The sequence below is a fragment of the Neofelis nebulosa genome, chromosome 17 (assembly GCF_028018385.1).
Source record: "Neofelis nebulosa isolate mNeoNeb1 chromosome 17, mNeoNeb1.pri, whole genome shotgun sequence".
In the NCBI taxonomy this organism is placed as follows: Eukaryota; Metazoa; Chordata; class Mammalia; order Carnivora; family Felidae; genus Neofelis; species Neofelis nebulosa.
The window spans coordinates 13044721-13056222 of record NC_080798.1 but is presented as its reverse complement, the minus strand read 5'-3'; the positions used below and the strand labels follow the sequence as shown (position 1 = coordinate 13056222).

Below are 11502 nucleotides of genomic sequence, written 5' to 3'. Positions count from 1 at the left end.
AGAAACAGGCAGACAGAAAAGCTCAAAGTCAAGGAGAGAGTTCTGCACATTTATTCCTCACTTGGGGTCTCCTGTGTGCCTGGCCCAAGCTGGGAGAAGCTGGGGACCTGGAGGTGAGCCCTGTCCGGTCGGTGAGGAGAATGGTGCAGACATCAGGGCTGAAACAAAAGAAGGTTCAGGGATTGCCAGGAGCTCAGGGGAGGGAGGAAACAGGAAAGCAGGGATCCTCAAGCACTCTTTATTGTGAGGTTCCCCCCAAATAAGACCTCTTCACTCTGGGGCCCATTCTTGCTGTTTCTGCTGGATTGCTATAGACTGTTCACCAGTCCCTTGAAGGCATGCACACCTTCTGGGTCAGCTGTGAGAAGCCCTAAGAGGTAGAAACCTGGGCATACCCCTTCCCAACTGTGCGACCTTGGGCTCAAAACTTACCGTCTTCTGGGCTTCATTCAGTATAAGTATACTCATCTGTAAAATGAGGTTGAAAAGAGCTCCTCCCTTATTGTGAAGATCTAATAAGTTCAGACATGTAAAGAGTCTGGGAGAGCGCCTGGCACAGAACAAAACTATTATTGACATCCTCAACTCCTTCCAATTCATCACTAGGCCCTGTTTTAAATTTTTTTATTTTTGAGAGAGAGACAGAGACAGAGACAAGACAGAGTGCGAGTGGGGGGAGGGGCAGAGAGAGAGGGAGACAGAATCTGGAGCAGCTCCAGGCTTTGAGCTGTCAGCACAGAGCCTGATGCGGGGCTCGAACGCATGAACCATCAGATCATGTGATCTGAGCCTAAGTCGGACGCTTAACCAACTGAGCCACCCAGGTACACCTATCTAGGCTCTGTTAAGTTAACCTCTCCAATCAGGCCACTTCTCCACCAATCACTCCCTCAGCCCCAGTCAAGAGGCAGCAAGGCATAAATGCAAATTACGTGGGTTCCAGGGCCTGGCTGCAGGAGTTTAAATCCTGACCCTGACCCTGTGTGACCTTGAATAAGTGACCTCCCTCCTTGTGCCTCATTTTCCTTTTTCTGTACACTGGGGATAATAGTATCGCCTCCTCTTAAAAACTTGCTGTCAGGATGAAATGAAAGAACGTATACCAAACACTCACGATAGTTTCAGGTATACAAGAAGTGCTAACTAAATGCTGGTAGTTAATATTATAATTAATATATAGCAGCCACCTCGCTGGGCTTCTGGCTTCTGCTCTGCCTCCCTACAGTCTGTTTTCCATGCAGCAACAAGAGTGAGGCTTTTAAAATATCAATCACAGGAGCGCCTGGGTGGCTCAGTCGGTTAAGCATCCGATTTTGGCTCAGGTCAGGATCTCGTAGTTTGTGAACTCGAGCCCCATATCCAGCTCTTCAGGCTCTGCAGTGACATTGACTGCTTGGGATTCTTCTCTCCCTGCCCCTCCCCCACTTGAGCTTTCTGTCTCAAAATAAATACGTAATTTTTTTTTTTTTTTTTTTTTTTTTTTAAATGTCAGGGGCGCCTGGGTGGCTCAGTCGGTTAAGCGTCCGACTTCAGCTCAGGTCACGATGTCGCGGTCCGTGAGTTCGAGCCCCGCGTCGGGCTCTGGGCTGATGGCTCAGAGCCTGGAGCCTGTTTCCGATTCTGTGTCTCCCTCTCTCTCTGCCCCTCCCCAGTTCATGGTCAGTCTCTCTCTGTCTCAAAAATAAATAAATGTTAAAAAAAAAAATTAAAAAAAAAAAAAGTCAAAAGAGGCGCCTGGGTGGCTCAGTCAGTTAGGCGCCTGACTTCCGCTCAGGTCATGATATAGCTCGTGAGCTCCGCATCAGGCTGTGCCTTGACAGCTCAGAGCCTGGAGCCTGCTTCAGATTCTGTGTCTCCCCCTCTCTCTGCCCCTACCCCGCTCTGTCAAAAATAAGTAAACATCAAAAAATTAAAAAAATAAATAAAATAAAATGTCAATGACAGATTAAAGAATCACAGAAAACAAACACAATGTGTGGATCTTGTTTAAATTCTGATGCAGACGCAACAAGTGTAATAAAAAGATATTTATGGGATATAATGTCCGGCATATAGCTTCAAAATCATCTGGGAGGAGTGGGTGGGGGAATGAAACATTGGCCATCAGTAGATAATTGCTGATGCCAGCCACTTCTATTATTAACAATTCTAGGGGCGCCTGGGTGGCTCAGTCGGTTGAGCGTCCGACTTCAGCTCAGGTCACATCTCGCGGTCTCTGAGTTCGAGCCCCGCGTCGGGCTCTGTGCTGACAGCTCGGAGCCTGGAGCCTGCTTCAGATTCTGTGTCTCCCTCTCTTTCTCTGCCTCTCCCCTGCTCATGCTCTGTCTCTCTCTGTCTCAAAAATAAATAAAAACATTAAAAAGAATAAAATAAAAACAATTCTATTCTCATGCTTTCTGTATGTTTGAAATAAAACATTGTTCTTATAAATGAAAAGCAAGATATGCAGGGGACAATGGCAGAAATGTGATAATGTGAAGAAATGACTCTTGGGGCACCTGGGTGACCCAGTCGGTTAAGGGTCCGACTTTGGCTCAGGGCATGATCTCACAGTTGGTGGGTTCAAGCCCCACATGAGGCTCTGTACTGACAGCTCAGAGCCTGGAGCCTGCTTCGGATTCTGTGTCTCCCTCTGTCTCTGCTCCTCCCCTGCTCGTTCTCTGTCGCTCTCCATCTCTCAAAAATAAATGAACATTAAAAAATATAATAATAAAGTAAAAAGAAATGACTCTAAAGTTTGAAAGTTGTGATAATGATATTTTAGTTGTGTTTCAAAGAGAGAGAGTCCTTTTTTTTTTTTTAATTTTTTTTTAATGTTTATTTATTTTTGAGACACAGAGAGACACAGCATGAACGGGGGAGGGGCAGAGAGAGAGGGAGACACAGAATCGGAAGCAGGCTCCAGGCTCTGAGCCATCAGCCCAGAGCCTGACGCGGGGCTCGAACTCACGGACCGCGAGATCGAGACCTGAGCTGAAGTCGGACGCTTAACCAACTGAGCCACCCAGGCGCCCCGAGAGTCCTTATTTTTTAGGAACACAGGTTTAAGTGTTTCTGGATGAAATGTGTGGAATTTCCTTCAAAATAACTCAAGGGACTTAATGGGGGAGGGGATGATGGAACAAAATTGGTCATGTGGGTGATGGATTGGTGAGGGGCTGTTTATACTCTTCCCCTTCCTTTCTTTTGGTCATGTTTGAAATTTTCCATAAACTAAAACAATTTTTTAAAAAAGAGTATATTGAGGCCCCTGGGTGGCTCAGTTGGTTAAGCGCTTGACTGTTGATCTCAGTTCAGGTCTTGATCTCAGGGTCATGAGTTCAAGCCCCATGTTGGAGTCCACACTGGGCATGGAACCTACTTTAAAAAAAAAAAAAAGAGAGAGAGAGAGAGTATATGAAGACCTAAACTAGTTCATGCCACTTCCCATATTTAAAACCCTTCCTTGGTTTCCCACTCAGCTAGGCCTCTTTCTAATTCCTTGACCTCAAGTTCTGTATTGTCCCCAACATCTATCTACTCATCACAGAGAACTTCTGGCTGTTAATCCTTTCCAGCGTTTATTTGATACAGATTTATTGGACACCTACCCTGTTCTGGACAGAGGGTGAACAAGGCAGACAAGTTGTTCGTCTTAACAGGGAATACATTCTAGAGGACAGGAATACTGTATTAAGTGCCTACCAGAGAGATGTGACAACAGAATAATGAAAAGAAGGGAGCATCATGAACTACGGTGGACAGGGGAGGCCTTCTGCAGTGGTAATATTTGAAATGAGATCAGAGTGGGGAGTCAGACAAATACGTTGATGGAGGAATGACCTTGGGGGAGGGGGAGGACATAGGGAACCGCTAGTGCAGAGGCCCTGAAGTAGGATGGACCATGGGATGTACCAGCCCTGGAAAGAAGGTGAGTTTGGAGGATGGAGGTAGGAAAGATCCCCTGAACGCAGCATGTTCCTTCCCACCTTGAGCTCTCTGAACTTGCTATTCTGGGACAACTTTGATTCTATCATGGCCTATTTCAATGCACAATAAAAACAAAAAGTAATATTGGTAACATGCATTGAGCACTGTAGGCACTGGTCTAAACTTTCCATTGATTACTGAATTTAATCCTAACATCCCAGAAAGATGAAGGGACTTGGCCAAGGTTACACAGATAGAAAGTGGCCAAGTCAAGATTCCAAACTGGTTACCCAGGCAATCCGGCTCCAGAGTTCGAATAACCCTACACCTAACTCCCAGGGCTCCCAGGACTCGCCAGACCTTATCACACTGAAGACCCACCCATGCAGGGCATTTTTATGGGCACTTCACGGTCATTCTGGTGCTGGGCGGGAAAGTGCACCGTCATGGCCCCGGGAAGGGTGCCAAGCGTGGCACCCAGGGCCTGGCACCAGGAGATCCAACCCTCCCAAGAACTCCCGCTGGGATATTTCGGGAACCGCCGTCCCCCTCCCCTTACCACATCTGGGCCGGGGCATTGGGGTGGGAGGGGCTGAGATTCTTGAATCACCCAATGGCGAAGGGTGCCGGGGGCCTATGCAAATAACACATTTTTTATTGGACCTCAGCTCTCTCTGAACCTGGAGTCTCACCCCGCCCACTCACGAAAAATTGGCCTGACTTCTTTGCAAAAGCCTTGGGCAGACGTTTCTTGCAATTCCCTCCGGAGAGTGAACTCAGGTTCCCAACGAATTCTCGAAAGGAAGGGGGACACAGAGAGGGAAGGTGCCTATGCTGGGCAGTGTCTCAGTGATCTCGAAACCCAGTTTCCCCGAGTTAGGTCCTGCACGTGCTTGACTCCACTCAGCCACCGTAGGCCCCGCAAGCCGCAGTACACTTTCCTATAGCCCTTAGACTAGCTCCGCGCTTGCTCACCAACTTGCCTGCCTCGCGCACCCACCCCTTCGATTTCTTCTCCCGCGGCAGCCTCAGCTGGCCGCGACTGCGCATGCGTACTGACGCCCCCACCGGGCCCCGCGTGGGAGGAGTGGATGGAAATGAGGCTGGGCAGAGCACTCGCGCACCCTCCCTCCCCTCCCGTCGCTGGGCGCGCGCCGGGAGGTGCAGCTCCGCCGCGTCCGAGGGCAGCGCAGCAGCTGCAGCGGCCGCTGCGGGAGGGGCCCGGAGCCCCGCCCCCGGGGAGGGGCCTTCCGCAGGTGAGCCGGGCTCGGGTCCGGGCCTGGATGCCCGGGTCTTCGGGAAGTGGATTGGGGGCTGGACGCCAGGATCTCCCGGAAAAGAATCGATTGGAGTCCTGATGCATAGGTTCCGGAGGGACTGCATTGGTGCCTGAGCCTTGGTAGGGTGCATTGGTGCCCGAATGCCATGATTCCGAGGGGTGCACTGAGGCCCGGACGCCTGAGACCCCGAAGGAGAAATCCATTAGGCGTCTCTTAATCGCAAGACAGGCCACATTCTTTCTGCATCTCCCTCCAGGTCTCCCCTCTACCCTCCACGCTGCGGATGAAATTTAGCAACAAGAAGGAAGCAGTTCACGCGGCGTCCATGGACGGAGACTAAACCGCGACTCCGGTAAAGCTACCTATTGGAGGTGAATCCCGCCCACTGAGCTCAGGCTCCTCCCCTGGGACAGAGTTGTAAAAGACCCGCCCTCCCCGCTGGAAGGCCCCTCCCCTGGGTCTGAGTGGCTTTGGAGCCTATTTATATGGCCCCGCCCATTCCCGTCTTAGTTTCCACTGCTGGGAGGTTCTAATGGGGGAGGTCCCGCCCACTGTGGATCCTGGCTTCGGCAGCTCTGCGCTCAGGACAGCCCCAGAGTTTAAGTTGTAGAGGCCTCGCCCACTACGTTCAAGGGCTCCAAGCCTGGGTCTAAGTTGCAAAGGGTCACGTTTGCATAAACCCCCGCTAGTTGTGCTTTTAGGCTCCGCCGGCCCGCAAGCAACACCTGCCCTGCCTTTGGATTCCCGACTTAAGACCTCGCTCCTAAAACACTGGTCCGTGATTTTAGGCCCTATAGCCTATCCCCATCAGCCTGATCATCACCGGCGTGGCCTAGCTCCCTCTGGGTTCCTGGGCCAGCAAGATGCTGGAACGAGATGCGGAGTCTGCGGCCGGGGACACGGATCCTAGTCCCACCGGCAAGGAACCTATAACCAAAGGAGGAGGTGAGAGCAGTCCCGCCTGTGAGTAGGGGGCATTCTACAGGAATTGGGGCCAAGAGAATCACATTTTGAGGGAATCTCAGGGCGAAGTTTGAAGGCCTAAGGTGATGGCCATTTGGGTTGCTCCGAATCGCGTTCTGGGGAATCGTACTATTTGGCGTTGGGGAAATTCAGTGATCATTTTTGGGGCTCAGAAAATTAAAGGAGGCTCAGGGGGTTTGCTGTGTGGAATTTCAGGGTGATCACTTGGGAATGTACTAGAAACGAACATCTTAGTAGCTTTGGGGTTCCAGCTCCGTAACCCTTTGGAGCCCCTTAGGATGATCATTTGAGGAATCTCAGTATGACCCTTGAGTGTCCAGATACACTCCAAGTATCAAGGCTGGGACGGGGTGGGGGGCGGGGGAGGGAAGCCTGGCCTAAATTCAGGTTGTTGGCTGATGCCTGGAGCCCTCCTGTCCTGTAGCTCCCCACCAGGGCTCGCCGCAGAAGCCCAGCCAGTCGGTTCCCGGGCCTGCCACGTCCGCGGGGGCGCCTTCTCGACCTCGCCGGCGGCCCCCGCCCCAGCGCCCGCACCGCTGCCCCGACTGTGACAAGGCCTTCTCGTACCCGTCCAAGCTGGCCACGCACCGGCTGGCACATGGCGGCGCCCGCCCGCATCCGTGCCCCGATTGCCCCAAGGCCTTCTCCTACCCCTCCAAGCTGGCAGCTCACCGCCTCACGCACAGTGGTGCCCGCCCACACCCGTGCCCACACTGCCCCAAAGCCTTTGGCCACCGCTCCAAGCTGGCCGCCCACCTCTGGACCCATGCGCCTGCCCGCCCCTATCCGTGCCCGGACTGCCCCAAGTCCTTCTGCTACCCCTCCAAGCTCGCAGCCCACCGCCACACCCACCACGCCACCGACGCCCGCCCCTATCCTTGCCCGCACTGCCCCAAGGCTTTTTCCTTCCCCTCCAAACTGGCCGCCCATCGCCTGTGTCATGACCCCCCCACGGCGCCGGGCAGCCAGGCCACGGCCCGGCATCGCTGCTCCAGCTGCGATCAGGCCTTTGGCCAAAGACGCCTCCTGCTCCTTCACCAACGCAGCCACCACCAGGCTGAGAGCCAGGGGGAGCGCGAGTGAGCCCTCCCCTTGGCTCACAGCGCCCCCCTGCCGCCAGCCCAGGTCAATGAAGAGGTGGCATTTCTAAGCTGGGCTGTACGGACTTGCCTCTGCTCCACTCTGGGCTCAAACTTACCGGGCTGAGGACTTCTGCTCACCTGTTTGGGGGAGGGAAAGGTGTCACCCATAGTTAGCACTGGGCCCCAAACTATGGGTTTGGAGCTGTGGGTTGAAATCAAGTCCTGGCTCCGGTTTTTTCCCTCCTATTCATAAGGCAAAAGTAAAAAGTCTGCTAGCACCGGGGGTTGGTGAGGAATGTGGGGAAACAGGGTCTCTCCTTATTGTGAGTTAAATTGGTGCCTGCATTTTGGCCGTTTTGACTGTATCTATAAAAAATTTTAAATGCACACATGGTCGTGTCAACTATTCCACTTCTAGGAACTTATCCTGTAGATAAACTCAGCACGTTGTAATAGGCGTAAGGGTAAGGATGTCCACAGTGGGATGGTTGTGGCCAAAGATGGGAAACAATCCAAGTGCCCGTTGGTAGGGGACCAGCTAATAAATTCCCGTAGGGCCACAGAATGGACTATGTTGCTGTAGGAGAAAAAAAAAAAAAAAAAGTCTGTACAGATGGGGAAAGAGTCCCTAAATATACTAAATAGTGAAAGCAAGAACAAAGGGTATACTACCAAGAGTTAAAAAAAAATTTTTTTAAGTATTTATTTTTGGGGAGGTCACAAGCAGGGGAGGGGCACAGAGAGGGAGACACGGGATCTGAAGCAGGCTCTGTGCTGACAGGCTGACATCAGCGAGCCTGATGCAGGGCCCGAACTCCTGAACCTCGAGATCACGACCTGAGCCGAGCCAAAGTCGGACACACTCAACCGACTGAGCCACCCAGGTACCCCAGTATAAATTTTTTTTAAAGCTCAAGCTTTAGAGCCAGCCCTGACCCACTACTGGGGGACCTTGGACAAGCTTTGACACTTCTCTGGAGTCAGATGCCTTATCTAGAACATGGGAGTGTTATAAGGCCTTTATAAGGACGCAGGCATCATCTCTGGCAGTCACTTCCCTCCTGAAGCCTGTTTCTCCTGCTATAAAGTAAGAATGAGCTAACCTGGAGCTGCCTTTCACTCTACAGATGTGTATTAAGTGCCCACAGTGTGCTGGCCCCTGCCCAGGGTGGTAGGAACACACCAGTGAACAAGACAAGCCTGGTCTAGTGAGGGAAGCGGGCACTAATCAAGTAGGGACCAAGAAAAGAAAAAAAAACAAAAAAAAAACAACTAAAGCGGGGCGGGAGGGGGGGGTAGGGGAGGCAGCCACCACCAAGAATTATTTCAATGTTGACATGGCCAAAGACGCCATTCAATGAATGACATCCGTGGCATGGGCTTGGGAACAGGCCAGTGAAAGAGAACCAGGAGCTCAGAAACAGACCTGTGCTTACCGGGGGTCCTGACTCGTGACAATCCCCACATGTCCATGAGGGCCTGACAGTATATGTTTGTAGGTTTTGTAGGCCACGGCATCTGCTACAACTACCCCCACTCCGACGCTGTGGTACAAAAACAGCTGTACATATTATGATACATGGGTGAATGAGTGTGGCTGTGGTCCAGTAAAACTCTGCAGAAATAGTAGGTGGGCTGGGTGTCGCCCATGGGATGTCGTTTGCAGATCTCTGCTGTCGGTGAGTGGGGAAAGGACAGGCTAATCTGTGAACCAGCTGAGAGGTACGGGAAAAAAAACCAAGTGGGACCCTGTGGAGGCAGAATAATGGTCCCCCAAAGAGGTCCACGTCCTAATCCCCAGGACGGGAGCATGTTAGTTTACACATGGCAGAAGGGACTTTGCAGATGTGATTAAGGATCTTGGGCGTGGTTAGGCAGGATACTGGCCCCCCAAAGATGTTCAGTCCCTAATCCCTGAAACCCACAAATATGCTATGGGGCGAAGGAGAATTATGGATGAAGGAATCAAAGTTGCTAATCGGCTGACTTTAAAAGAGGGAGATTATCTATCCCCTTGAGATGGGGAGATTATCCTGATTATTCCAGCCCCCCCACCCAACATAACCAGAGGTGTCCTTGTATGGGAAAGAGGGAAGCAGAAGAGTCAGAGGCCATGTGACAATGGGAGCAGAGACTGGAGGGATGCAGGGCCATGGGGCAAGGAATTCAGGCAGCCTATAGACACTAGAAAAAGTAAGGAAATGGATCCTCCCCGGAAGGCACACAGCCTTGCACACCATGATTTTAGCCCACTGAGACTGACATTGGACTACCACTGACCTGCAGAACTGTAAGAAAATAAATTTGTGTAGTTTGAGGCCCCTAAGCTTGGGATAGTTTGCTACAGCAGCAGTAGGAATCTTACAGATCCCGGTCTCATACCATACACAAAAATAAGTTTCTGGTGAGTTAAGATTTAAGTTGGGAAAGCAAAACAGATGGAAATAATAAAGGAGAATATCTTATTAACCTCAGAGGTACAGAAGGAATCCGTACGACACAAGAAATGCACATCGTAGAGGAAAAGACTGGTAAATTTGACCATAAATCAAGTGACAACTATGACAAGAGATACAAGAAGAGTGTATATATACCTAGCACATACTATTATATAGAGGGTTAGAAAAGATATGTTTGAGGAGGGAATGTTTGGGTTCAGATCCGAAACGTGTGGATGGAATGAGAGATGCTTTGTGGAAGTATCCAGCATAAGGGGTAGGACTGAGCAGGCAAGTGCAAATTAGCGGGCCGCCAGACCACAGTCCACTCAGCAAAGCCTTGGGGGAGGGGTGGGCAAGGGTGAGGATTCAAGTCCTTCCACACCTGGAAGTGCGGTTTGTATCAATGTTTACATACAGAGCTGTTCTGGAAGATGCCCTCCGCAGCAACCACACCACCATCGAGGTTTCAGGAACCCAAACGCACTTGAGGGGTGTTGATCTCTGGTCTAAACGTCATTGTACAGGTGGGGAAACAGGCCCGGAGAGATGGGATTTGCTTGTACCCAAACAAGGCCAGCAGGCCAGGACCTGATGAGCCAGGGTGGATCGCGTGTATAGCTCAGGCCGGCTCCTGCCCGAGGGCCTTTGCACTTGCTTTTCCAGACCTCCCCTACTTCTCACTGCAGGGGAATTCTTCCTGCAGAGGAATCAGTCCCTTGAGATGCCTCCCCCGCTGACCTTATCTAAACCACGCCACCCTGCCCATCACTGTAACACTGCCCTGCGTTATCTGCCTCACACGTTTATCACTGCTCAGTGCTGCAGTCTCTCTCCCAGAGGAATGTCACCCCGTGAGTGGGGCCTCATGTTTTTCACACTGCAGTTCCACGGCCTCACCCATAGCGGGCGCGGTGGGCAGAACAATGGCCTCCCAAAGACATCCACATCCTAATCCCTGGAACCCGCCAATATGCTATGTGGCAAAGGGGAATTATGGTTGAAGAAATCAAAGTTGCTAATTGGCTGACTTTAAAACATGGAGGTTATCCCAGAGTATCCAGGTGGTCTCGAGGTAAACACGAGGATCTTTTAAAGGTGGCAGGAGTCAGAAGAGTCAACGTCAGGGTGATGTGAAAGACTCCCCTTGCCACTGCTGGCTTTGAATACAGAAGGGGAATTGGGGATTTGGGGAAAAGACAAGGAAGCAGATTTTCCCCAGAGCTTCCAGAAGGAACACGGCCCTGCCTACATCCTGAGTTTTAGCCCAGTAAGACCCGTTTTGGACTTCACACCTCCAGACCTGGAAGGTTCTACATTTCTGTTGTTTTAAGACACCGGGTTTGGGTTAATTTGTTACCTCTGACTGCCCTTTGCTCTGCTCAGACCCCTTCCTGACCTCCCTGGCCACAGGATAATGTCCAAGCTTTTCGACCTGGCGTTCACAGACCTTCAGGACAGCCCCGTCCTCTTGCTTTCTGCAGTGATGTCACTGTTCTCTATCTGTATGCTCTACTACAGCAGCCACTGAGCACTTGAAGTGTGGCCAGTGTGGCCGAGGAAGTAAATTTTTCCTTTCCTTTCAGTGCAGTTCATTTAAATAGCTACCTGTATCCAGGGCCTACCGCGTTGGACAGCACAGCTGCAGGGGCTATGTCCACCCTTCCAGACAGATCTGCCCTTAAAGTCTCTTAAGCAACTGCCCCTGGGGAGCCAGGCTCGTTCCCATGTCCTGCCCTTGGCCTGTGCCACGGCCTCTGCCCAGAACACCATCCCAGCTTCCGCCCAGATTCTTTAACACACCGCTCA

At 51.5% G+C, this 11502-nt stretch overlaps 1 protein-coding gene across 5 annotated transcripts; it reads left to right on the top strand.

The window, feature by feature from the left end:
• The first annotated feature begins 4985 nt into the window (after positions 1 to 4985).
• ZNF575 (zinc finger protein 575) lies at positions 4986 to 7644 on the top strand. 5 transcript variants are annotated; one of them, XM_058707351.1, is made up of 4 exons: positions 4986 to 5165; positions 5446 to 5541; positions 5978 to 6134; positions 6598 to 7644. In XM_058707351.1, the coding sequence occupies exons 3-4, from the start codon at positions 6053 to 6055 to the stop codon at positions 7254 to 7256; spliced, it is 741 nt and encodes a 246-aa protein (XP_058563334.1). In that variant the 5' UTR covers positions 4986 to 5165; positions 5446 to 5541; positions 5978 to 6052; the 3' UTR covers positions 7257 to 7644. The 5 variants fall into 5 exon arrangements, with proteins under 5 accessions (XP_058563334.1, XP_058563333.1, XP_058563338.1 ...); XM_058707350.1 differs by having other exon boundaries at positions 5446 to 5560; XM_058707355.1 differs by lacking the exon at positions 4986 to 5165 and adding an exon at positions 5173 to 5308.
• Positions 7645 to 11502: the final 3858 nt, after the last annotated feature.

Excerpts from the sequence above, each read along its gene's own strand:
- ZNF575 (XM_058707351.1), top strand. The coding sequence starts at position 6,053 with ATGCTGGAACGAGATGCGGAGTCTGCGGCCGGGGACACGGATCCTAGT. Across the intron at positions 6,135-6,597 it reads ACCTATAACCAAAGGAGGAG|CTCCCCACCAGGGCTCGCCG; the intron begins GTGAGAGCAGTC and ends CCTGTCCTGTAG.